Here is a 26,189-nt window from a genome sequence, read left to right as displayed (position 1 = left end):
GTGAGCTCTGCAAATGAGTTACTGTCACCATCATACAAAATCCTATAATCTAATCTAGCAAAGTATAAATGTAGGGCGAGAGTCCTTTTTCAAGACAGCCTGTTGGAGTTTCAGGTTGTCCTTCAATGAAATCCACTAGTGAACTGCTGTACGTTTGTGTATTTTATCTATTACAATATTGGGCTAGTCAGCACCAAATTAACAAAGTAATAAAACCACCTCCTCTAGCTCCCCCGCCTGTCATTCATGTAATTACCCTGTCTTATGTTCACAAGCAGACTTTGCTCTTCCTTCCAGATAGCAGTGTCATTAACAATTGACAGTCTAGCCTTGGTAATCACTGTTGTACTCTTGTGAGAACAGTGATTGTAGGGGGGGGTCACTGGGCTGGCTGATTCTAAAGAATATAAAGTGACCATGCAGCAATTTATACCTTCAAAATGACAGCGGGCAGTAGAAATTGTGCATAGTGTATTTTTATTGCATAGCATCACGTAATTTTACATTTTTTCATGTTCATCTTTTAATTCCAAAATGGTAGACACGTAATACAATGGTACATATAAAGCACAGATCTCATTTGTTCTAATTGGAAGGCACAGCACACTAAGCTGTCACTTGTTGTCCTGCCATCTCCTGCCATGAGTCATGTCAGCTTAATAACATGTATTGTGTGTATTTAATGGCATGTTTATGTAGAAGGCATCGCTGCACCGTGGTGTGATTTTAAAGGATTAAATAGTTCAAGTACACGTCATCCTCTCTTAATAAAACCACTGTATTAATAGCCATGTAAAATGTTTTTCCGGTTATCACTGAAGCTTTGAAACAGTACCAGTTTATTTTTCTTGTTGTGCATATATTGTATTTAAAATTCAGGTTTTCCAGCATCATAAGGAGTTAACAATGAGTGCTGATAAACGATCATCATATCCTCATTGCCAGATGAAATGAAAAGAAAGATGTACAGTACATGTTTTTTCCGCTCTTAGTGTCACATAAATCCCTGACTATCTGAATCTGTCCATGCTTTAATATGTCAACAAGCACTGTCAGACCCTTTTCCAAGCTGAATTTATCTGAAACACAGGGGTGTGGTGTTTAGAAATATCAGCCAGGCACGTCACTTTTTACAGGCCATTCTTTACATTTACTGATCACATAAGAGCTTTTATCGTTACACTTTAGACCAGACTTGTGCAGCAAATGGAGAGCTACTGTTCCCTGGCCCTGTTTTAAGTACTTGTGTGTTCGTGTCTTGAATTTCCTGGAAACATGTCATACTTGAACATTTAACAAATAGTCAACTGAACTGTAGTGTATTTCTTTGCTTAAACATGTTATCATATTGATAGCTTGGTTATCTTGCTGGAATATTGCTGAAATACCCATCCAATCAAATCCAATCAATTCAGGGATTTAAAATATGTATGACATAATGCACCTACTGTGAAAGGAGGATATTTGAAGTCACAGAGGACTGGCATGAGCAAGTAAAAGCACAAGGTTGTAGGCCACACAACCCTGAGGTGATCACATATTTTTGAACTTCACAATTAGTGGTACTTTATTGTATGCTTTGTGTGTCTAGGGTAAAAAAACAACATTCTGAGTGTACAGTGCTGGGGCATACGTCGTTGCTGTATAAAGGATCATTTGTGGAATGTAGAATTCAGGCCTCCTCACTTTAAGGTGCAGGGTTCTCTTACCTCTCTGTATGTATTACCCAGTATTGTTTTATTAATGTTTTTTCCCAATTATAAAGCGCTACAGAATTTGCTGGCGCTATATAAATAAATGTTGATGATGATCATTTGTGGAATGTAGAATTCAGGACTCCTCCCTCACTTTAAGGTTCCAGAGCAGACTAACGTCTACAGAAATGACAGAGAGGTTAAATCCCACCTAAGCGAATTGGCTCCCTGGCTGCTGGTATTTTGTCCAGAGCTGGATACCAGCTTTGGGGTATGGGCATCAGGCAGCCGTAAAAGATAACCTATACCTGGCACATTCTGACATCCAAATGCACCACGCATAAATCTGTCACATACTTATTCCTGTTATAGGTACATTTTAAATTGCCATGTTGGCATCCTCCTAATCGCCACAATTAAAGCCACCCTGTCCATATTTTGCAGAGACTTGGCCAGTCAGCCATGAACCATCAGTGTTTCAATTTAACTTACTTTGAAAACTGTCTATGTCCAGATTACTTTTTAATACATATAACAAGATCCCCCACATTTTAATTGGAGGGATCTCACGATAAAACTTGTTTTGAGATGATCGTGATATCAGGAACAAAATATTTTACAAGGCTGCTAAAACAGTGTTATTAATAGAGGGTGACGACCATATGAGAGTTCTGTAAACCTTGTTATTGGAAACCAGCTATTGGCCTGTGATAAATCATCTTCCCACTGTACTAGCAGCCTGCAGCAAAGACATAAGTGTTGCTGCCACCCTGCTCAAAAGTTGGCTCGCGGGCATGCGTCAGGATTGGCACATATGTGGGCACCTTAAGCTCCAGTAAGCTACGCCCTACATGGCACCTAAATAAACACAAGTAGTAAGGACACACTATTCAGGCCATATTTCTGTGGGGATCACTAATTGCATCAAAATAGTCATGACGATAATCATGAATAAATTTAGTTTGTTTTTCTAACCTAGTCAATACAGTCCTAAAAACAAAAATATAATTTAAATGTAAATATACTACCAAAAGACAAGAGAGATCAAGAAAAAAAAAAATCACTTCAGTATTCTATTTTATTGTTTATCCATTATTTTACCCTGCGGTTTTGTTAGGAATAGACTTTCACCCATATGAAAAGAAGGCATGTTTGCATAACATAAATACCCCTATAATATTATTTAAGGTTTAAGACACAATTTAGGATTTAAATAACACTCTAAGCTGTAGAATGGTAGTTGGAGAGGTATGTATATTTATAACCATGTCAATCTAAAATTATTTATATTAAGATCTTTATAACCGTAAAACACACCTATGCTAGTTCTATGCTAGTTCTGAGATATAGTCTATAATTCTTGCCTCTTGTAAATGGCCATCTGCATGTTCCGACAAAGCATTAATTAGAGTGCTAATTATTGGATACCAAGTATTCTTTCATTAGACCTAAAGCTCTGCCAACCTTTAAATGCTTTCTTCATTTGGTTACTTCATGTGTTACAAACGTCATAAAGGGAGTGTGCTGCGTTTTAGTGTTTGATGCATCTTTTATTTAAAAAAGACTTGAGATTATGTTCAATTGTTTTACAATATAAGCTTTGTCTGTAATTGAAGCAAAACTGTTAGTGTTTACATATGTTCCAGGAGAAAATTGGTTACAAAGAAATACATGAAAATAAATGTGCTTTTAAACTGTAATAATGCATTCTAAATGTTCTCCCATGTACTTTGCACGCGTTGCACTTTTACGAATGTAATATATTGTACTTGTAGTGCGCATTAATGCATGAGAAATAGGTTGTGCCACTCTCATAAAATTGAATAGCACATTTAAAGTTTTAGAGTGCGTTCGTAGGAACTGCATCATTGTTTCTTTTGACTTTTTTTTTTTTTCTCCTTGTTTGGGTGTTTTCATTGTGTATAAAGCTGATGAATGTGAATGAGCCCCACAGAATTGAATTAAAAGTGGGAACAAGGAGTACTGCTATACATAGCAGAGGGAATTGACCGCCATTTGTGTAGAACATGAAGTTTGCATATATAGGAATTTTTGTGGGTAGTGTAGGTTCCAAAGCTTGGGGATACTATAGGATGATAGAATGAAATACTGCCACAGATAAACAGTTTGACATATTATAATTTTATAACTTTTTACTTCAATTTTTTAATTTGTTTTAGATTAGTTCTTTTTCTCTATATCAACTGATGTACTGGGTTGCTGCAATTTCCTCTGCTTTAGCAAGAACAGAGTCACACTTTCTGATTGCATTGAGGCATGCAGAGGAAATGACAGCTTTCCAATGCTTAAGCTAGCAGTGTGATTAGCAGCATTGGTGGCAATAGATACTGATCCTCTAAGTGTTGGTAGCTGAAGATGGTGTTAGTGTGCTGATTTATAATGGAGGACCACTTCTAGCCCACCTTACTATGACCCTTGCACTGTACTGTCAAATGTAGGCTTTAGTGAATTGAACATTACCCTGGGATGTGGGTGTCTACCATAACAGCTATGAAAATATATAAAGGAACAGACAAGTGCTTCTGATTCCACCAAGGGGTTAACCAATCTTATGTCCACATCAAAAACACTCTATAGCAAGCTCTTTAAACTCTGAGATCTTTCAGATCTGGATTCCATGTGATTTTACTTACTAGAAACTAAGCTGCTATGAGCCAAATTAATTCCAAAGAGATTGATGCTTTCCACCTCACTTCTAGGTAACTAGGTGACGCTATATTCACCTTTCAGCAGGCTTCCAAAACTATCTCCCCACTGCCTCTGTTTATGATGTACGTCCTCGCGTTCGGTGTCCAAATGAGTAGGCTCTTACACCGCTGTCTGTTTACCACAAGTGTCCTCTCATTGGTCCAAAACCCGATCACATGTGGGGAAATGTAAAAGACTGCACATAGCATAATACCATCCGGTGAATTACGAGATAAAATTTATTGGTATACACTCACACTGTGTTGACAAAATTATAAGCATTTAGGACACACTGCTCTTACCCAGGATCGAGCTGTAAGCACAAATGGAAACGGCTATGTCCAGAAAAAGTCCTCAGGTTAAAACACAGTTCCCGCCTTCTACATCAATGCGTTTCAGCTCTCAATGAGCCTTTCTCAAGATGATCAGTTTTCAGGTTTGTCACATTGGTACTTGTTGCAGCAGAAATCAGGGTTCCTCTCAGACCAGGCAACATTTTTGTAATCTTCAGCTCTCCAGTTTTGGTGAGCCTGTGCCCACTAAATCTTCAGTTTCCTGTTCTTGGGTGACAGGAGTATAACGTAGTGCGGTTTTGTGCTGCTGTAGCCCATCCACATCAAGGTTTGATATAATGTGCATTCAGAGATGTTTTTCTGCATACCACTATTGGAATGCATGTTTAACTGAGTTGTGTTTTGCCTTCCTATGTATGTATATGTGTATGTATATACACACACAAATAATGTGGTACACCTAAACATATATTGAAATAACACTAAAATACTACATATAAAAGCCTAATACAATAATTTTAAAAGTGATAAGCAAAATACATATATGTAAAAACCTTTATATAAAACCTTATATAAGCTTCTAAAATGTTTCCTAAAAAAGTGCTATCATATCCTTAATTAAATTAAAGGGGAGACAACGTGTTAAGCTGAAAAATCCAGTATATTTCTATTTGCGATAATTTATCACCGTCTCCCCCCTCTTTAGCTAATTTTAAAATACACTGCATGGCCAAACATATGTAGGCACACCTTGTAATAAATGTGTATGGCCAGTTCAGCCACACCCATTGCTGCAGGGGCATAAAGTAAAACATACAGCCATGTAATCTCCATAGTCGCACATTAGCAGTAAATTGTTTCGTACTGGAGAGCTCAGTGACTTTCAACTGTGGCATTGTTAGAAAGGAGCCATCCTACAAGTCAGTTTGTCACCTGTTGGCGCTGCCCTGGTCTAGGAGCAACAACAGCAGGGAAGGGAGACAACTGAGCAAAAGAGATAGGAAATTGTGAAAACTACAGCAAACTGGGGACAGAAAAATAAAGCTGTTAACAATGCTCCAGTACAGACTTCAGATTACATGAACAGACTCCAGTGAAAATGGAAAATTTGGTCACCTATGTGTGTGCCCAAATTGGACTCCAATCTCATTGCTTGCACCTTGGGCATAGCAAGGATGTAACGGCTCACTTTGTTGCAAGAATGTTGCAGCTACCTGCCATACAAGTTTATACAGCTATCCACAAAGACGAACAAAAGCGGTTGCTGTTTGTCTTATCAACGGGGGAATGTAAACAAATAGTGCACATCCCATTCAGATTTTGTTTTGAATTAGGGCATTTGAAGTGTATAGTGGACTTTGTAAAGGTCTGTCTGTGTGTGTGTGTATGTATAGTGTATATGTGAATGACTATAAAATGGTTTAAAATAGAATCATTGTGGCCATGGAAATTAGATGTCCCAATCAGTGTATGTTACGGTGAAACACTTGAGTGTTAAATGAACTTGGATATACATTTAAGACCGGTTATTTGGATGCCTTTGTTCTATCTGCTGGGTAAGGGGTTTTCTGCCATTTTGGAGAATTTTATCCACAACCCCTCTCATTCTTTTTTTTTTTTTTTTTTTCCTTCAGGTTTTCAAGATTAATTTAATATTTCTAGTATTGTCCAAATGCAGGCTACTCTTGATCTTATCATTGGTGCTTTATAATTTTGTATTCATTGCATGAGGGCATTGCAACGCGCCAAGATCCTTGTGCGATGTGCTGAAATGCACCTATTAGAAAGCAGTGTCCTGGAAAATATATTATTCCCTGTTTGCCAACAGTTTACTGATTTTTCTCCCAAAATGTCATCTACATGCAGTGGTGGCAGTCATTTTGTGAGCTAAACCACTATTCATGAGAATGCAGCCTCATGGCTCAGTGAGTTTACTAATGACTAGTGACTTGATTGGCTGAATATTAGTTCAACCCAATAGGCATTTCTACTTCCTTCATTGTAAAACTATCAAAATCCATTTACATACACTTTCCATATGGGCACTTCTAAATTTCCACAATTCGTTTTTACATCTGTTTAGTGTCAAAACTTTGCCTCAGTTGACCACCATAGTACAGAACTTCCATGTGCCTTGGGCGAGTTATTGGCTTTGCTGCTAAGAATATCATTGCATCCATGTGATGTCCTTCAACTTTGCCTGTTTGTGACCATGAACATTATATTTACTGTGTTTGTTTTAGGCTGGGTGCCTTTCAATGGATAATGGTGACTTTACAAGTTGAAACCTGCTTTGTACAAGAAGAGAACATTTTGTTAAAAGGAATTTATATTTCAAATTTTGTTATTCATAGCGGCAGATCCGACAGGAAGTTTAACATAAATGCAATATTTTTTTCTACTTCTATTTAGGAGTAAAACTGTTTGTTTTGAAGGCTTACCTGGGTATCCATCTAGGTATCGTGCCTTTGGGTAAATACAAACTAGCATTGTCCATTCATTTTACAGTCAGAAAAAAAAAACCCACTATGAATTCATGTCAAAGGCCAATATATTTTATTTTAGTTTGATTTGTGTTTTTGCTAGCATGTGTGTTTAACATGGAACATGTACATGGGAATGGCCGAATTATCAGAAAAACGCTACCACAACGGAAGTTAAATCTCAAATGGGCATAACGACAATGATTTTCTAGTGTCAGTCTATTTAAATATGTTAACGAAAAACTTAAACACGCTTAAAAAAAGAAACGCCAGTTGTTTACACAGTACCTTGTTTGTGCTACTTCTGTAAAGTCACGTGCACCTCTCCTTGTCAGGTCACAATCCTACACTTGTCCTTAATTAAAACCAGTCTCTCACTTAATCTTGCTTTTAAGATTACAATTCTGCAGGCCTAGCAGAGAATATTTGCTATTCCCTGCCCTATTGGAACTTACAGTCCAAATTCCCTAACACACACAAACTAAGGTTAATCAAATATGTGTCAGTCTGACATGGTCAAATCTCGAGCTCTAAATCGATCAAACATCAGTCCATCATCGTAAAGGATTGGTTTGAAACTGATTAGAGTTTGAATTGGAATGTTATGATTTAAGTCTAATTTTATATAGATCGCTATATATCAAAATTAACTGTTTTTGTTTTAGGTAACTATGCAAATTCTGAAAGAGTGCTTCAAATAAACAAGTTGGATGTACCTCCATAGAAAGTCGTTCCAAACCTGCATTGTGCACATTTATATGCATTAAAGCTTAGCGATCTGTGGTAGATAGTATTTGCAATTCAGTGATTGGAGTTCTGTTCAGTGTACGAAAAGTACCCATGCATTTTGCTGCACTTTTCATACATTCTGCGGGGTTGTATATGTTTGAAGTAATTTTGAATGCTTCAAGTGAAATACAAATCCATGTACAATTTTAATTTAAATAGTCCTGCTGAATGCATACAAAACAAACAAAAATATTACCACAGACCCATTTCAGTTTTAATATGCTGAGTTGGTCCCCATTCACTGAAGTGAAACAATGAAAATGCATATTTAATACACATGCTTCACTTAAAACTGGATATGCCCATTGTAACGCAACTAAAGACACCACAAAAATAGTATTACAAGGAAAGCATGCACGACTGCTTGCTGTTGACTTTAATACAGTGTTTTTATGCATCTTTTTGAATATTTGTTATAAATATCTGATTTCTCTTAAATAGACATTTTTTTTTGTACCAAAAATAAAAACAACCCAGAATCTGCATATTTCTCTGGCATTTTTGAAAATACTTGTTTAAAGCAATTGATTTATTAAATCTGTGTATAACTTGAACATTGTCTAACTGCTGCTTATATTTGTTTGCAGACTGAGACAACAATTGGCCTCAGTTCATATCAGCAGAAAAGGTGAGTTGTTTGCTCTGTGTTTTTGTCCCTCCCTGTTGGAATTCTTGGAATTGTTCTGAATAAAAACAAATTTACACTATGCAAGTGAGAGAAGAGCTTGCATCACACTGTTGTCAAGTCTATTGATTTTATAGCTAAAGGCCGTATGGAGCTTACTTTATGGTACCAGAAGCATTAACCGGTCACGGTTAGTGAACACATAATGAAGTATGGTATACCCTCATGTAAACAATATTAATGTTTGCTATTTTTATATTAAAATAAACACGCCATTTCTTTTTTTTTTTTTTTTTTTTTACAGCAAATGCACTTTTGCAGATAGCTTTTATATTGATTTTTGGTTTCCTCTTAAGACATCATACCCACTGGTCTTGCTTTTGCAGGTTATAGCCCTTGTGAAAAAACATGTTACATGCAAACATTTTTTTTCTTGAGCTGCTAGAGGTCATGGTTTGATGTTTACTTGTGGTAAATGAATTGAATAGAACAAGAGGATTTCCCGGGAACCGAAATGGAATGCTGTCACAACGCTAGTATCATGATATTAGAAACCGTGGTTTATAGCGTCGGACCCAGTTGTATACATTTACTAGTGTTTTTATTGATCATAAAACACATGCAATAAATACCATTGGGTGCGAGGTCGAAGTGCTGAAAACTTTTTTTTTTTTTTTTTAAAGCCATATTGCACACCGCAATGTAAGCAAAAAAGCATATATTTTAGCTTTAATTTAGTCTACAGGGGTGTAAGCCGCCTCTGTTTTATTGCTGACTTTGAAGAGAGCAAGGGTTGACTGCATGGTAGTTGCTGAATGTTAGAATGTGTTACAGTATTATTACCCTTCTTGTTTCTTTTTTTTCTAATTCTATTCACTTAAGATCCCATAATTCTGTTAAATTTTCTTTTGTCTGTGGTTGAAAAACAATGTTCAAAACCTATTGTGTTCTCTGTTTAACTAAGCGTTCATTGTTTCAGACAGAGATACAACATTGCAACACTTTTTTTTTTTGTTTGTTTTTGTTTACTTGTAGAAAAATTATATCTTTCTGTTACAACAGACAACAGAAGAGTCCTCTCCACCTGCATTCTATAAATCCTTACACAACTTATGTCACCAAAATAAATAAGTGGTGACTCTTGTAATGCAGCAGTATTACCCCTCAAGCTTCTTTTGCTGAGCATGTTAGGCTGATAGTTACTTATTTTTAGTCAAAAACATCACTCGGAGAGCAGAAGAATTTGTACAATATGTGTACAGAAATAATACTTTATAATTGTGTTCTAATGTTTCCAGAAGCGCTTGAGATGAGCTGCTTGTGTTTACTGTCCTTTCCCTATAGAGTGACAATATAACACTGTAGATGTTTGTAAGCTGTGCTTGATTATTTTGTGAGTCACTGTGCAGCAACGTATATGAGTACTTCTCCAAAATAGAGCTGCAGAGGTGTGTGAAGTGGCTGTTCTTGATTGGCTGTGCTCTGCATAGCAAGAAACGGAAGATGGGACAGCGCCCTTCTGTGGGAGTGTCTGTGTGGTGACTTGTCAGCATGTACATTCTTGCAACAAACACACATCTGAATCATGAAGCTCCTTAGGTTAAAGGATACATACCTTTTACAGACACAATAACATTAAAGCCTCCATTGTATTTTGTTTGTGTTCTTTAGAGGGACAGCACAGACAAGGGACTCTCATGTTATCTTCATTGACATTTAAACCCAAGTTCAATCAGTGTAAATATTTTTATAAAAAAATAAAAATTGTGGACGCTATTCTGGTTATCTAAATGTGTTAAGTTAATTGAAATAAATCATAAATATATTAGCATATATAATTTAAATCTATTTAAACTTTGCATATACTTCATATAATTGAAAACTATGTAGTTGTATTAGTTATTACTGACGAGCATGTAGTTGTTGTTAATGACTTTTTATTAATAAACTAGCAATTAGGATTCTCATTTAAGTGTGTAATAAGCATAAAAAGAGGGTTGGTCATTACTTTATAAAGATTGCACTTGACATCACATTTCTACATCAGTTTGACAGGAGCCTGAAATCACTACTCTGTGCTGTTTGGGACCTTGCTCCTTTTCTTATCTGTCAGTTTGTAGCTTTCTGCTTTCCTCCATATTTCTCTGAAAAGTAGATTGTCACATCCAGCCATGTCCTGCTTTCTGCAATTATACAAGTGCACCGGTCACTGCCTCAAGATCAGAACACCTCTTAGAATAAAATAGTTTGTACAGCTGTGAGTATTTGGAAGTTTTCCTACAAGCTGCTCTATCCCTATCCCCCCTGGCAAAAAGGATGAGTAAGAGATGAAGAGATCAATACCTGCCACTTCTGCAGGCTATCTTATGACTACTGCTCTGCTACTCACCAGGCCATCTCCAGACCTTGAAGTTTCCCGTCCCGCTGTTGACACCCTCCATTATCCTCCAGTAGCTGTCTGTAGCCTCTACCACTCCTGCTTTTCACTCACTGCTTCTAGGGCTCCTTCGAACACTGCTTTTTCCACTATCGATCTTCCTTCCCCCTCCCCTTAACACTTTTTTTTTTTTTTTGTCCTGGTCTCCTACCCTTTCTCATTTATTCTGCTCTCCTTCTAATCTCTCACTACTTCATAACTGCCTCCTTCTCTTCTGCCCTCCTGCTACGAACTCATTTCCCACTACCATTGTTTTTTGTGATCGTACCACCTCCACCATTATACTGCACTATACTTTGCTATTTGTCTGCATTGCCCTTGCTTTGATCACAATGGTCAAAAACAAGAGATGGGGAGAATGGGACTACAGACGAGAAACATTCAGGAATGAGGGGTTGTTGGGAATATACAGTTACAAATTTACAGGTAATTGGAGTGCAGGGGATGGGAGGGAAGTTAAAAAAAAAAAATACGACAAACTGAAATTCTCAATTTAAAATTTGTACAAGACCTAAAGTGTTTAGAGACAGAATGCATGGTAGGTACGAAATAAAACACCACATGAGCTATTCAGAACAGGATTCTTCTGTTGAGAGAAACGCAAGAAATGGGGGTAATCATGATTCTGTTTCTTTTTTGGGGTCAGGTCGTAAACAAAGAGAAAAAGACTGGACACATCCAAATTGATATCAGTCATTTACTACAGGCCCCCCAGAAAAGATCACAATATAATTCGGGAGAAAAGGAGGAAGTGGGGAATTATCATACAAAAATATGGGGTCGTGAACAATAGACGTGTCAAATTAAATAAAAATAAAAATTGTAATCGGAATAACAGCACAAACTATAACAAGAAAAATGCTATTAATCATCAACATCTTTACAAATAAAAAGGTCCCTATGGTTGCTAAAAGAGGACTAGGCAAGAGAGGAGTGAGTATTCCAGCTACAGAAAATTTAGACAATGTAAGTGTAGGTGTTACCACTATGGAAAATTTAGAAGCACATGTTAATAGAGGAGTGTTTAACTTATCCAGAAAAAATTATCTGAAACTCAAAAAAAAACTATTAAGCCCTCCTCAGAGCCAAATCTCTCTGAATTATACAAATATTTAGAGGATCTCTGGGAAGAAAGTAAATCAAAAGATCCTGACCCTGAATTAAGTTTTGATATTAATGATTGTAATAGTGTGGCTAAATCTAAGTTAAAAAATTAAATTTGAGTTTTACCCAACCCATATGTAAAGTCCCCAGATGGATGTGGTGTTTAGGGTTACTATGGAACAATTTTGGGAGCTTTGCTGCACAACGAAAAAAAACAAAAATAAATGGTTTAATCTTTCTCACAGTGAACTGTATGCTATGAAAGAACTGCAATTAGATTCAAACCTAATCATTAAAAATGCAGATAAGGCTTCTCTGTTGGTCTCAGGCTCCTCTATTTCAACTTCCACCTTTTTTAAGAAGGTGGATTGTAGCAATTATCTACATTTCTCTAGTGCTCACTACTCTAAGTAGAAAAGGGGGATCCCTTAAGGACAATTTATATGTCTAAGAAATTGCTCTGATGATTGTCTTCACAAATCTGGCAAAGATTGTCAAAAAATTTCCTAGATAGAGGATATCCACTTAAGCTGGTTCAACAAGCACTTAATGAAGTAAAAATGATGAATCGGAATACATTAACATCTAAAACGATTAGACGAGGGGATGAAGATATTGACACAATTTCTGTAGAAGGTTCAAGTGAGATGTCTTATTACAATATGGAATCGCGCTCTCCACCCAAGGTTTGTGAGAGCTGCACCTGCTAAGGGTATCCCTCCCTTTAATAATATATCAATAGATTACAGTGCTGGGCGGTCATCAAATAGTTGACCTAATAGTCTGGATACATAATAATCCAACTAAATATACTTCACAATTGGTTGTATAAAAGATAAACATTTATTAAAATACAGTCAAAAATATGAAATCATTTGTTACCATGAATATATAGATATTAGATGATTGATTACTAGTTACATTCAATGGAGATAGTTCCACTTCAATAATGGTGTAATCTAGACAACAAAACACATATTACCAAACTAATTAATGAAAAAAAGGCAGATAAATGGCAGTTTATATTCCAAGGATTGCATGAAAAAATTCAATCTTATCAATAAATTAACTTTAACAATAAGCTACACATAAAACGCAGTTCTAATCGTACAAATTGATGGCGCGTGCTATTTAGGATATGTTCCATATAGATAAAATATATATATATAACTGTATGTAGATAACAGTCCTCATAGGGTTGTATTATATATCCGTCACGCTTGGCATCCATAAACAAATGAATCAGCCTACTAGTTGTGTAGATCCGTGCACTTAATCCAGTAAAACGAAGTATGACTCTGTGTCTTACGATGGTATATACTTGCGATTAGCTGTTTAGGGGTATAAGGTCCAGGTCTTTAACAAGTATATTATCCCGATGGAATGCAGACTAGTCCCAAATAGAAAGAAAAAGTTGAGCAGCGGGTGATCACGCCGCTGCTGTTCTCGACTGATGGTGCGTTCCACTGTGGAACGCAAACGCACTTCCGGTATTGACGTCCCTTCCGGTTAGTGCTATTGGCCAATAGAATAGTAATGGATGGAGCCCCAACGCGTTTCGTCCTGGTACGGACTTTCTCAAGGGCTATTGTGAATGTCAGTGAGCCAATGGTTTAAATATGCTGAGATTGAACCTGATAGGTTCCCAAGTGTTCCGTGTCAGTTTCTGTATATCCATATTGAGCAGCTAACTTTGCAGACAGGCAAAATAAAGTATGTTCGTTTTTTTGGGCTGATTACATTATTCAACATAATGCTCTTATTTTAATTATGTTGTATGGATCCCCAAACTTCGTGCAATAGTGGGCAATGTACACAGATATTGCATCAATTACAGTTGTCTTAAATTGCCTGATTGTAATAATAATGATAAAATTAACATAAAAAATAATAATAAGAAATAAAAATAAAATAAGAATAAAAATATACACAAATAAAAATTATTTGTAGACATTGAGGGTATAGCAAATATTTTGCCAATGGGAACAAATTCTAATTCCAATATCATAAGGCAACTTCTATAAATGAAGAGGACAAGATGATAAAATAACATATTTATTGCATGATCCTTTTGAACTTGATAATATGTATTTTATTACTGGTGACACAATCTAATCATAGTGGCTCATGATGAAAGTCCGGCCACTGTGGAGATAGAGAAGAATCTCCATTCCTTGAGACAAATGTGGTATTTGATTAATCGATTAGAATGACATTGAAAGGATCCCATGTTAATTGACTACAATCAGAGTCCACTTCATTCCTGTCTGGGCATAGTACAGATTGCAATGGTGAGCGTGAGGGATGGGAAAGGAACCTACAGCACCGGGTATTCATAGGTAGTCTCCTATCCCATTACTTACCTGGCCCTCTCTGCTTGGCTTCCAAGGTCAGCTGGGATTGGGCATAACCAGAGAGGTATGGCTGTAAGTTCAGATATCCCGCCAACCGCTTGTACCGTGCTCGCTGCACACTTGCCCATAAGCCTAAGTGGAATACTGAAGTGTAGCTGACATATATAAGTTAATTACAGAGAGAGATCAAATTCAATATTAAGACCTTTGGGTGCCAAAGTTTTCAAATAATAAATAGCCTTGGTTTCCTCCTTTATTTAAATATTTTATCAAATTACCTCCTCTCCAATTCTTGTTAATTTTCTTAATTCCAATGAATGACATCCCTTCATAATGGCAGTTATGTGTGTTTTTAAAATGCTTAGACACATGATGGTTTTTTTCGAACCCAATAGTTATGTTCCTCAGGTGTTCTCTAATCCTTTCCTTTAGCAGTCTAATGGTTCTACCTACATATTGTTTGCCACAATCACATTGTAGTAGGTAGATGACGTTCCTACTGGTACAAGTAATGAATTCCTTGATCTGGTATATTTTGCCACTGACCTCAGAATGGTACTCTGTGATTGGTCTGGTGCTCCTGCACTTTAATCTTGTGCAGTTCGAGCAATGTCCACAGTAATAAAATACTTTCTTGGTGTTATGTAGCCAGTAACCAATCTTATTGGGTTCTTCTTTAGGAATATAGCTGGAAACGAACATACTTTATTTTGCCTGTCTGCAAAGTTAGCTGCTCAATATGGATATACAGAAACTGTGACACGGAACACTTGGGAACCTATCAGGTTCAATCTCAGCATATTTAAACCATTGAATCACTGACATTCACAATAGCCCTTGAGAAAGTCCGTACCAGGACGAAACGCGTTGGGGCTCCACCCATTACTATTCTATTGGCCAATATCACTAACCGGAAGTGACGTCAATACCGGAAGTGCGTTTGCGTTCCACAGTGGAACGCACCATCAGTCGAGAACAGCAGCGGCGTGATCATCCGCTGCTCAACTTTTTCTTTCTATTTGGGACTAGTCTGCATTCCATCAGGATAATATACTTGTTAAAGACCTGGACCTTATACCCCTAAACAGCTAATCGCAAGTATATACCATCGTAAGACACAGAGTCATACTTCGTTTTACTGGATTAAGTGCACGAAACTACACAACTAGTAGGCTGATTCATTTATTTATTTCATTGTTTATTGATGCCAAGCGCGACGGATATATAATACAACCCTATGAGGACTGTTATCTACATACAGTTATATATATATATTTTATCTATATGGAACATATCCTAAATAGCACGCGCCATCAATTTGTACGATTAGAACTGCGTTTTATGTGTAGCTTATTGTTAAAGTTAATTTATTGATAAGATTGAATTTTTTCATGCAATCCTTGGAATATAAACTGCCATTTATCTGCCTTTTTTTCATTAATTAGTTTGGTAATATGTGTTTTGTTGTCTAGATTACACCATTATTGAAGTGGAACTATCTCCATTGAATGTAACTAGTAATCAATCATCTAATATCTATATATTCATGGTAACAAATGATTTCATATTTTTGACTGTATTTTAATAAATATTTATCTTTTATACAACCAATTGTGAAGTACCGGTATATTTAGTTGGATTATTATGTATCCAGACTATTAGGTCAACTATTTGATGAGCGCCCAGCACTGTAATCTATCAAGTGAGATGTCTATTAATCCTAATAATAGTACCAACAATAGTAATGAGAAGATCGCCATCAATTCTGAGTGGGTTTTATCTCTAAATTTAATAAGGTATTAGTGTTAAGAACATTATATTTTCCAATTATAATATTTTAAAACAGGATTCCCTGTTGTAAACTTTTCTACCAGCAAAACCATCGGTGGTATTTAAAAGAGCCAATAACTTGAAGAACATATTGGCTCCCAGCTTTTTAAAACCTATTGCCAATCCACCAAAATCTAAGACTATTTCTCTAGAAATTGAGATGAAGCTTAGGTGGTTACCCCGAATGGTTGTTATAGATGTGGTAGCCAACGATGTATTACATGCAAGTATGGAACTAACAAATTAGATACGGTTCGATCCATAGCTGGGGACAATGAATACAAGATAAAGGTTTCATCAGTTGTATTTCAACCTATGTTATCTACTTATTGAAGTGTAGTTGTAATCTATTGTACATAGGTAAAACAACAAGAGCGTTAAAATTGAGGTTAAACTAACATAGACGTAATATTCTTAATGGCCTTAGAACGCATAGTGTATCCAAACATTTTGCCCTTAAACATAATTGTAACCCTAATTGTCTTTCGGTTACTGGGTTAGAAATTATCAGGGTCACTCCCCATGGTGGAGATAGGTTCAAGAGACATTGTAAGCAAGGTTTTTTTTGATGTATCAACTAAATACCCTTTTCCCAGCTGGATTGAATGAGATGATGGAACTTAATGAAATTTATATGAGAAATATATTTGTTAGGTCTTTTTGAACATGGCATTTATATTTTTGCTATGAATAACCCCATTTAGTTTCTGTTTAAAGTTAACATTTCCTTTTTTCTGTAAGTGGCCATAATCAGTAGGCTAGAGCATATTACGATGTGATCCAACTGTATTAATTTCACACTTGTTTATATTTCCCCCTCCCTCTTTTTATCCATCTATTTTTGTATTGGTTTATGTTTTATATGTCTTTTATATGTTCTCCATTGTTTTTAGGGGTCTGTGATCAGTTGGTGACCCCTAATCTTTAATGTCACATCAGCTGGTTAGATACCCATCACTAGAAAGCGTGACAATGGTGACTTTTATTTCTGTTTTTCTTTGTGCATTTACATGGTGATAAACATTTGACACCTTTATTTTGCACATTATTTAATATAGCTGGTAGCTGCCAGGACTTACAGCAGTTGCATTTCTACTATACTATGAGCCCTGAAAATAGTCACTGTCCTATTAGATAAGTCATGATTTCCTGTATTCCAGCTTCATGTCCTACAGAGCTTATTTGAATTTCATGAAATGCCTCAGAGACCGATAAGTGTGTACTCTATATTCGTTTAGGCTGTAAGAGCTCTCATCTTACATGTTGTGAAGGAGCTGTTCAGACAGTCTGCCATTCGCCATTTGCTCTAGCAGAGTGCAGAAATACTCAGCAGGGCCATGGAACTTGACCTCGAGTGCTGCATTTCATTTTTTGCATGTTCTCTTTATTGGAAGAGGTCAAAGTGGTGCCAAGTAAGAAAAAAAATATGTAATATTTTGCAGACTAAATTCTGTATAAATATGTATTAGTATAACTTCTCCACACAATCTTTTTAATATGCATCATTGTAGCTTTTAGATTGGATATTGAAAGCCATCTGTGTCTAAATTGGTACTGAGTACAGGTTTCTAAGTAAAATTATCTTATATACAGCAAGGATTCTGCAATGCAGCTCTATTAGTTTTAGGTGTGTACAGTTTTCAGAATGAAACTTCAGAGTTCTAATTAACATGTGTAGTAGCACACTATGTAATAACCTACATACAGTATATACATATGCACGCTCTGGGAGAAGGGAGATTACCTCTGCACAGGGAGTGTATCTGTACATAAATTATTTACAGTTAACATTGTGTGAAGACTATTTGAAACCCTATGGAAATATTATCCTCCTCCTAGTTGCATGTAATTGCTCTTACGTTATTTACAAGATGTTTAACTGACAGTCCGTGCTTTGCTTGAGAGCACTGGCCTAAAGGTTAGCCTTTACAGACTTTTTGCTTTTACCTTTTTATTGTAGATATTAAGTCTACAAGTATGTATTCAAAATATGTGAGTTTGTTATTAAGTGGCTGTATCAAAGTTATGTAGTTGCCCACTGTATTTGCACTTGCACAAGAGTATTGTTTAAGTAGAGGTAATGCTTCACTCACAAGAAATCTGGCATATTATCTGCATATATTTGCCAGTGGGCAACTGTGTAACTAATTCCATATGATGGCATGGTCTGAAACACGATTTGGCACTCATGGTTAGTTATAAACCTTTTATGGCCTATAATCTGATTAAACTGTCATTACTGGGTTTCTCTATCGGTGAACGCTTGCATTTTTATACATAGAAGTTGTTTAAACTGGGCTTTGGAACGCCTCTTGAGCCAGAGTCAGAGGAAAATGGCACTAATTGATTTTCAGCTGTATATTTTGAAAGGGTTAAGGAGTGAAATGCTAAACCAATGTAGTTTCTATTTAAAATATTGGAAGAGGTGTGTATGTGTATATATAGTGTATTTGTGTGCGAATGTATGTAACTGAAATTCTTTTAAAAATAGTTTTTCTCCAAAATAAAATAAAGAATAATTTAGGAAGGTTTTAATTGTGACGTATTCCCATTGTGAAGGCTGAAGATAAATCGGTCATCCTAGGGCAGGTACTTGAGGATAAGCTAGTAGGAGAGAGACAAGGATGAAGACAGGCGCAGATGTGACAGCCCCTTCGCCTTCACATATTCGCCCTCAGTAGCACTCATTCATGCCTCTGTTCTGTAAGGAACCCCTGAGCCGGCGGTTCCCAAAGTGTGCTCACAGGGGTGCCGTGGTGCTGTCACTGGGGTGCCACGGGCCAACCCTAGAAAAAAGAAAGCAAACAGAAACTTGCCAATCCACGAGGCGCTAGGACCCTGCAGCCTCCCATCTCCCGCAGCTGTCACTGAATATCGACGTCGGTGACAGCTGCGCGAGAGAGGAGGCTGCAGGGTCCTAGCGCCGCGCGGATTGGTACGTTTGTTTGCTTTCTTTTTTTCTATAGCTGGCGCCTGGCGCGGGGCAGAGGAGGAGGGCAGATGGCAGCGGAGGGGGGCGGAGGGGGGCAGAGGAGGGGGACAGCGTGACAGAGGGCAGAGGAGAGGGCAGAGGGGGCAACATGCAGAGGGGGCAGTGTGCCTGGATGCAGAGGGGCATTTTTGCATACAACTAAATAAGTATTTCTGTCGTGACCTAAATACTTATTACAATTTTTTGACCCAACTACTTCTAAAACAGGACTGCTCAGTAATTATTTTGGAGGGGTGCCTTGAAAAAATTTAGAGACTCTAAGGGTGCCGCGAACTGCAAAAGTTTGGGAACCACTGCCCTGAGCAATAAACATTATTGCTTAAGATTCTGCTTGACTCTTGTAGCTTGCGATATCCTGTTTCCAATAGAAAAGCTTACATGCTAATCTCTTCCTTGGCTTGCCTGTGTCGAACCCAGTGTCGGTGTCCACTCTGCCCAATACCCAGCAGTCCTGATCCATAGTAAGTGGGCAGGAGGTACCAGCCAGCCCACAACAAAGAGGCGCTGTAGCAGCTATACCAGCCACCCCAGAAATAAGCAGCTCTATGTTCCTAGTGATGGCAGCGAGTTTCTCCTACAACTATTGCGCAGTTGGCATTCACAGTCAACAAGTGTCTGATGGCAGGTAACCTCAGTAGGAGTGGGCATTAAGTCTGTTACTAATGGTGAGAAGGAAACCCAGATAAACTGTGCAGGAAGAACATCACTTCATCCTTCACCCCCACACTCCAACAGATCTGGTGGCTAAGTAAGCCCATCTGGTCACAGGTGTAATTGCTATTATCAGAGAACATAACTTGAACAGTGCTGTATAGCAGTTGTAAATACAGATGTCCTGTTCTGTCAGAATATTACTTTTACAAATGTTTATGAATGCCACTAGATGTCTTTCTATACTAGATCAACTTGTACTTCATCATGGACTTAAACATGATTAATACACAGGTCATTTGTGCTTTAAATGAAAGATAACATGCAGGCACAGGTGTAGACCCTATAGGCTTCCTATCTGGCTTGTTGCAGGATTTGCATGTGATCATTGCATAATGTAAGTTGGAAACATAATCCTGTTGTCTGCTCTAGTGCCCTTGTGCAAACATGTCCTTCTTGGCTATTGCTTGTAAACACTCCTCCAAGACACTATAGTAGTATAGTAGTATATGAAGTTTACCAAGAGATTTTGTTTGCTTGACTTTGTATTATAAATAATTTACAGTAATATTCTCCTGTTAATGTCTGCAGAGCTTACTACATTCTATTAGAATCAGCAGTGTGAATATTTGCAGTACAATGCATGCTTGAAATAAACAACCAAATCTCAATTCACTGATTAGTTTTTACCAATGTTTTGAGGTTGTTTTTAAGGCACAGAGTAATCTGGTGCACGTTCCTGACCCCTCTTTCATTTACACGCTCACGTACCTTCATATTGGCCCTTTATATTGACATTGACTGTAAAAATAATGTTAATGAAAGTGTACTAAAACATTGCTTTTTTTTTTTTTCCTTTTCCTTTTCCATAACTCCACCATCCTTGTGCCGTCTGCCATGTTAAAACGCCTGATTTGTACCTATTTTTTTTCCCGGTGCTTTATATTTAATTAAAGAAACTACAGTTGTGCCATTTGGCTCCTACGCCTAAGAAGAAGCATGGCATTAAAAAGATTGATGCTTAAGCCTTGTGTTATTACATTTATGTGGCTAATGTAATTCTATTACCCAGTATTGTTTTATTACTGTTTGTTTCTTATTGTAAAGCGCTACGGAATCTGCTGGTGCTATATAAATAGATGATGATAATGTAACCATGTGAGTAACTGTTTACACATGCCATGAGGCATATATACATTCATAGGAGCCAAGTTTTGTGTAATTCTGTAGTGTGTTTGCACTCATGACCGGCGGTGTGCAGAATCACAATCTTTTCAGTCGATGATTATGACCGATGAACAGCACAGATCGGAATGTATATCGTGTAAAACTTGTGGCTGTATCACTTATAACTTATTGTATAAATATATTGAAATTATTAGCGCATTGCGATAACTTATATCATTACAAATGTACTGATATTTTATTTTATATTGTTTGTATTTCGGTATAGGACATTTATTTATTTTTAATGTATTATGCCACTAGAGGAAATCTGTTGTGTAGCTTCCAGAGGAAATTTTTATTAAGGCTAATTAGACCTTTTTCATGTGAAGTGACAAACACTCACTTGCTTTAGCCTAAATGCACTGCAGGAGGTATCTTAAATAGGCTTGATGGACAGCTGCTATGACAAGAAGACAATATTTTGAAACAAAAAATATATAATATGGGATATACAGAGCGCGACCTTGTTTTTTTTTTCTGTTTGTGTGTTGGAATGTGCATAAAAGAAGCACTATTTGACCATGTAAAGTATCATGTTCCATCTGTACTTCTGGTAGATCACAAGTACTTTAAACTAGTGTATGTAACTGTCCTTATCAGGACTTGAGCAATAAACCATCACTGCTTGAAGATTCTGCCTGCGACTATTGCCTGCTTTAGCCTGTGACCAACAGACGAGAGCTTACACTCTAATCCGTTCCCCGGCTGTCCTGGTGGGGAAGTAAGCCCATCCGGTCACACTTGTTTAGTGTCTACACATGAATCGGCATGTTGATCGGGGCTTCCAGGTGTTGGTAAAATCATTCACGATATCGCATCAGGAGAAATTTTCTGTAGTGTGTTCCCAGTCTTAGGAACTTTATATTTTCAGAAAAAAACAATGCCCCCTCAGCTATGAGGGTCCTTCCCTTCACTATTATAGCCTCTATCTTGGATTTCGAGAAATAGGCTCTTGTTCTTCATTTTCAGACCAGACTCTCATCCACGTAATTGAACACAGAAGAGAGATTTTATTAGTTTGGTGGCTACTGGTCTAGATAATCTGGGCAGACCCACTTTATGGAGAGAAATTATGAATAATCTTCTCTGATAGTCCCAGATGGCGATTCCTATTCTTGGTTGAATAATGTAGAATAATACGATTGGAACTGTTTAATTTGTTTATAGGATTTTATGATGAATCCCATTTTGAGGTGTTAATAGCTAAAATATTAGGTCTTTGCCCTTGTCTTGATGCCACAATTTTTCCATTGTAAAGCGCTACGGAATATGTTGGCGCTATATAAATAATTGATGATGATGATGATATTATCCTTTTTTTTTTTTTTTTTTTCATAGAAAATGTGGTTTAACCATTTCAGTTTTGAAGCTGTCTGTTTGGAGAGGAGATTCAACCCATACTCTATGACGTTTATAAAAGATTGTCAGTATCCAAGATTTGGTTTTGTAGCAATTCCAGTTAATGAACTATTAATAGAATATGTATTTTAACACTAAAATTTGCATACAGACAATAAACTGGCAAGCTAATGTTAACTATAAAGTTACCAATCGTGCAAAGAGGGACAAAACATATGCTTTCCACTTAAAGAACGAAGAGAAACCTTGTATGTGAAAGTCCATAAAGTTATCTAACCCAGGCTAGCATGTGCTATTTATTTAACACTATTACAAATAGAACACTTATTCAAATATCCAGTATAAGCTGTTTATAATGCAGTCATCTATAAAGAAATGAGAGGTAGAACACTGAACCGGCTGACATCCTTCAACAGGAAGGGAGTATTCATACTATGTAGGCAGAAAGTAATTGTTGCCTCTTGTGTAATGCATTGGTGGCATTTCTGGATAAGTTTCATAGTTTGAGGTGTCCTGGGACCTTGGGCAGAGGACTGTATGCTCCAGGTCCATAAAGAGGTTATCTTTTGGTGTTTCTGGTGACAGGTCTTCTTTTTAGATATTGATGCATTAATGACCTCTCTATCCAAGTTTACTTGTTTAACTTTTATGCACAGATTGCTGAGTTTTGCCCTATTTTCCGGGTCCTCTTGTTTTTTGGAGGAAATCTTTCTTTAGTTGCTAAACCTGCAAAGAGGTACATTGTCTATTGGAAAGTAATTATTTTGTCCATTTTTGTTTAGTTCTGTCCCCAATTTCTATTATCTCTGATTTGAGGGAGTTGCTAACCGCTTGTGCTGATGTCTGCATTTCTTTTACTACTTCAAGCAGAGTTTGTAGACCTTTATGGGTCAGTGGTCTGGCTAGAGTCCTCTTGAGTTGGAGCTGTCCAGTCTCTGTCCAATCTTCGGTCATAGGGTTGTAGCTTTTGGAAATTACTGAGTCAGTTCAGCGCCTCCCAGGCTTTTACCTTTTGGGGTCAGTCAAATAGGGTATTTTTCAGATTCAGACGGTGACATGAAATGGGATATGGTTGAGGAGGGCCCTTTATTTTGAAATCTCTGGTCTGAGGCTAGAAAAGAATAGAAATTAGTCACATCATCGCCTCAGTGGGATCCACAAAAAGGCAGTTAATAAAATGTTAAAGGCCTTAAATAGAACAAATGTAGAAATGTTCAGTTTTAGTTCCACAAGGTGACACTGTGAGTGGAAGAAATAGAAGTAATTAACCAGTCAATACAAAATATCAGTTACGAATTAAATCACAACTAATCTGTGGGGAGTATTATTAGCCTAGAAACTATTAACAGGAGAGCTGTTTAGAGTTCACTGTAAACAAATAAAGTATCGTATAGTAATGCAGAGCACCAAAATAAGCCTGTACACTCTGATCAACAGAAGGGCTCTTTCTGAGCCTGTCCAGGGCAGCAGTTTGGGAAGTCTTTATAGACAGAACCCTTCAATAGTAAAATAACCAAATGAATGGGTATTCTATCATGGTCGGTAGACTGCTGGATTTATATTTATGTGGAGGGGGAGTAAGTTCAGGTATCCTTTGAGTAGCTGCTTGGCTTTGAATATGCCCCATGATTATTCAGTATGGTATAGGGGCTCCATAAGTATGCAGACTTGCAGGTTAAGGACAGGACACTTTCTATGTGCTTCACAAGTGATCTTTCCCTGTTGTAGGGTGGATTGGTGTGTATTGTAGTAATATACTAGTGGTCCTGAGTGGACCACATCCAATCCAAGATGGCGGCTGCCTGGTGGGAGTTCCCCTGGCGGTATCGCCTCCACTCTCTATGCTTCAGTATTTGATAGCAGTCTTCACAGTATAGAGAGCAGTATGAACTCCTGTTCCTGTTGTGGCCCTCAGTTAGTCAGCCTAAGCTGCCTATTTTGGCTCTAGATGGTTTTCCGGCGCGATCAAGAAAGCAGATAGGTCTGTAGGGGTTCAGCAACCCAGTGATATGCTGGATTCCAAGTTTGGGAAGGGGGATGCTTGATGTGCCCAGATTTTAAAATGTCAGTACAAAGCTCTCCAAAAGTGCGACTGCACAGTATGGCTTCCAATCTCCATGCACTCTTAATGCTGACGTTATAGATTTGTTGGAATGCATTACTTTTCTGGCTACTAATGGAAACTTTTTTTTTTGTTTATGTGTATGCCTCGAGTGAAAATAAACAAAATACTCTCAATTTTGGACACCCAATTAGCAATTATTGCTCTAGATTTTTTTACTTCAATTAATTTTTATTGGGTTTTTCAAAGTTAAATGGGGTACAGAAAAAAGAAGGGTAACGAGCATAGTTGAAGGAACAAACAAAAGGGTAACTAAAGGGGGGGGGGGAGAAACCCCCACGCAGGGGGCGGAGGGGCAGTCACTCAATTGAAACAGCGATCTTATAACATGCACGTTACTTTAAAAAGCAGAAATAAAATATACACATTGGTCTTTCTCATAATACAGCACATGGGGACATATTAGTACCTAGGTAGCTCAAATGACACACAGGCAGAACCTATTCATTAGGCTGGGGTTCTTCTATGAGGGCTGTTGGGGAGGGAGGGGGTGAAATATTTGAAGCTACTCGTGCTCTACCAGAGCCCTCTGTAACACATTCGCGCCAGCTAAACCATTTGAAAATTGGATTGGAGGCGGATGACGTATAGGGCACATCCGTTGTTTCCATTTCGAAACTATACTGGATCTTAGACACGACCTTAGCGATGCTGGGGGGAGCAGGGGACTTCCAGTTCTGAGCTATTGCTGCTCTAGCAGCTATTAGTATGTGTCCTAATACATAGCGCTTATAGCTAGGGATCACAGACTGGTATATATGTAGGAGGGCAACCTCTGGGTCAAGAGTGACAGAAACTCGCAGGACCTCCGAAATCAAAGCGGATATCTTGCCCCAGAACGCCTGGATCACCGGGCATGTCCAAAAGACATGATAAACATCTGCTATCTGACCACATTGACGCCAGCAGACTGACTTGGCCATATCTTATGAAGGCGATCCGGGGTGAGATAAAGCCGATTGAGGAGCTTAACATGCATTTCGGTATGATTGATGCATCTAGACATTCGGTGTGAGGATATGTAGATCTTTTCCCACTGCTGGAGGGAGAGAGTCATACCAATATCTGCTTCCCAACGTGTCGGGGTCTTGGAGACTGGGTCCAGGGACTGGAGATAGCGGTACCAGAATGTTATTCCTCCTCTACTACCCGCCCTTGTTAATCTGTCTAGAACCTGAGCTGGTAATGTGGACAAAGCATGGGGGTCCTGGAGGCTGCCCCCACCCAGTGTCTAATTCTCATATATTTAAACATCTCAGACTGAGGCAGATTGTATTTGTTCCTAAGCACATCGAAGGGGAGGAAAAGGGTATGTGCAAACAAATTTGCCAGAGAGACTATCCCTCTATTTTTCCATACAGTAATATTGAGATCCGGCATGAGTTTCGACAATGCTTGGAGGGAAAGATTACGGGAAGGGAGTACAACGTCCTTGTGTGACCCAATAAACTTATCCCATACTCGTAAGGCATCCGAGATGGAGAGTAATTTACAGGCACCTGATGGACGGTCCGACCTAG

General features: G+C 37.8%; 1 protein-coding gene and 1 pseudogene across 1 annotated transcript in view; one reads left to right on the top strand and one right to left on the bottom strand.

The window, feature by feature from the left end:
• Nucleotides 1–26,189, top strand: part of TMEM131 (transmembrane protein 131) — a 169,588-nt gene that overhangs the window by 39,926 nt on the left and 103,473 nt on the right. Inside the window, exon 3 of the mRNA XM_075200119.1 lies at nt 8,556–8,596. Coding sequence (XP_075056220.1) covers nt 8,556–8,596 — 41 coding nt within the window. The remainder of the gene's footprint in view (nt 1–8,555; nt 8,597–26,189) is intronic.
• LOC142141839 (5S ribosomal RNA) lies at nt 14,449–14,566 on the bottom strand (annotated as a pseudogene).

Source organism: Mixophyes fleayi, chromosome 2 (assembly GCF_038048845.1).
Source record: "Mixophyes fleayi isolate aMixFle1 chromosome 2, aMixFle1.hap1, whole genome shotgun sequence".
In the NCBI taxonomy this organism is placed as follows: domain Eukaryota; kingdom Metazoa; phylum Chordata; class Amphibia; order Anura; family Limnodynastidae; genus Mixophyes; species Mixophyes fleayi.
This window is presented reverse-complemented; position numbering and strand designations above follow the sequence as displayed.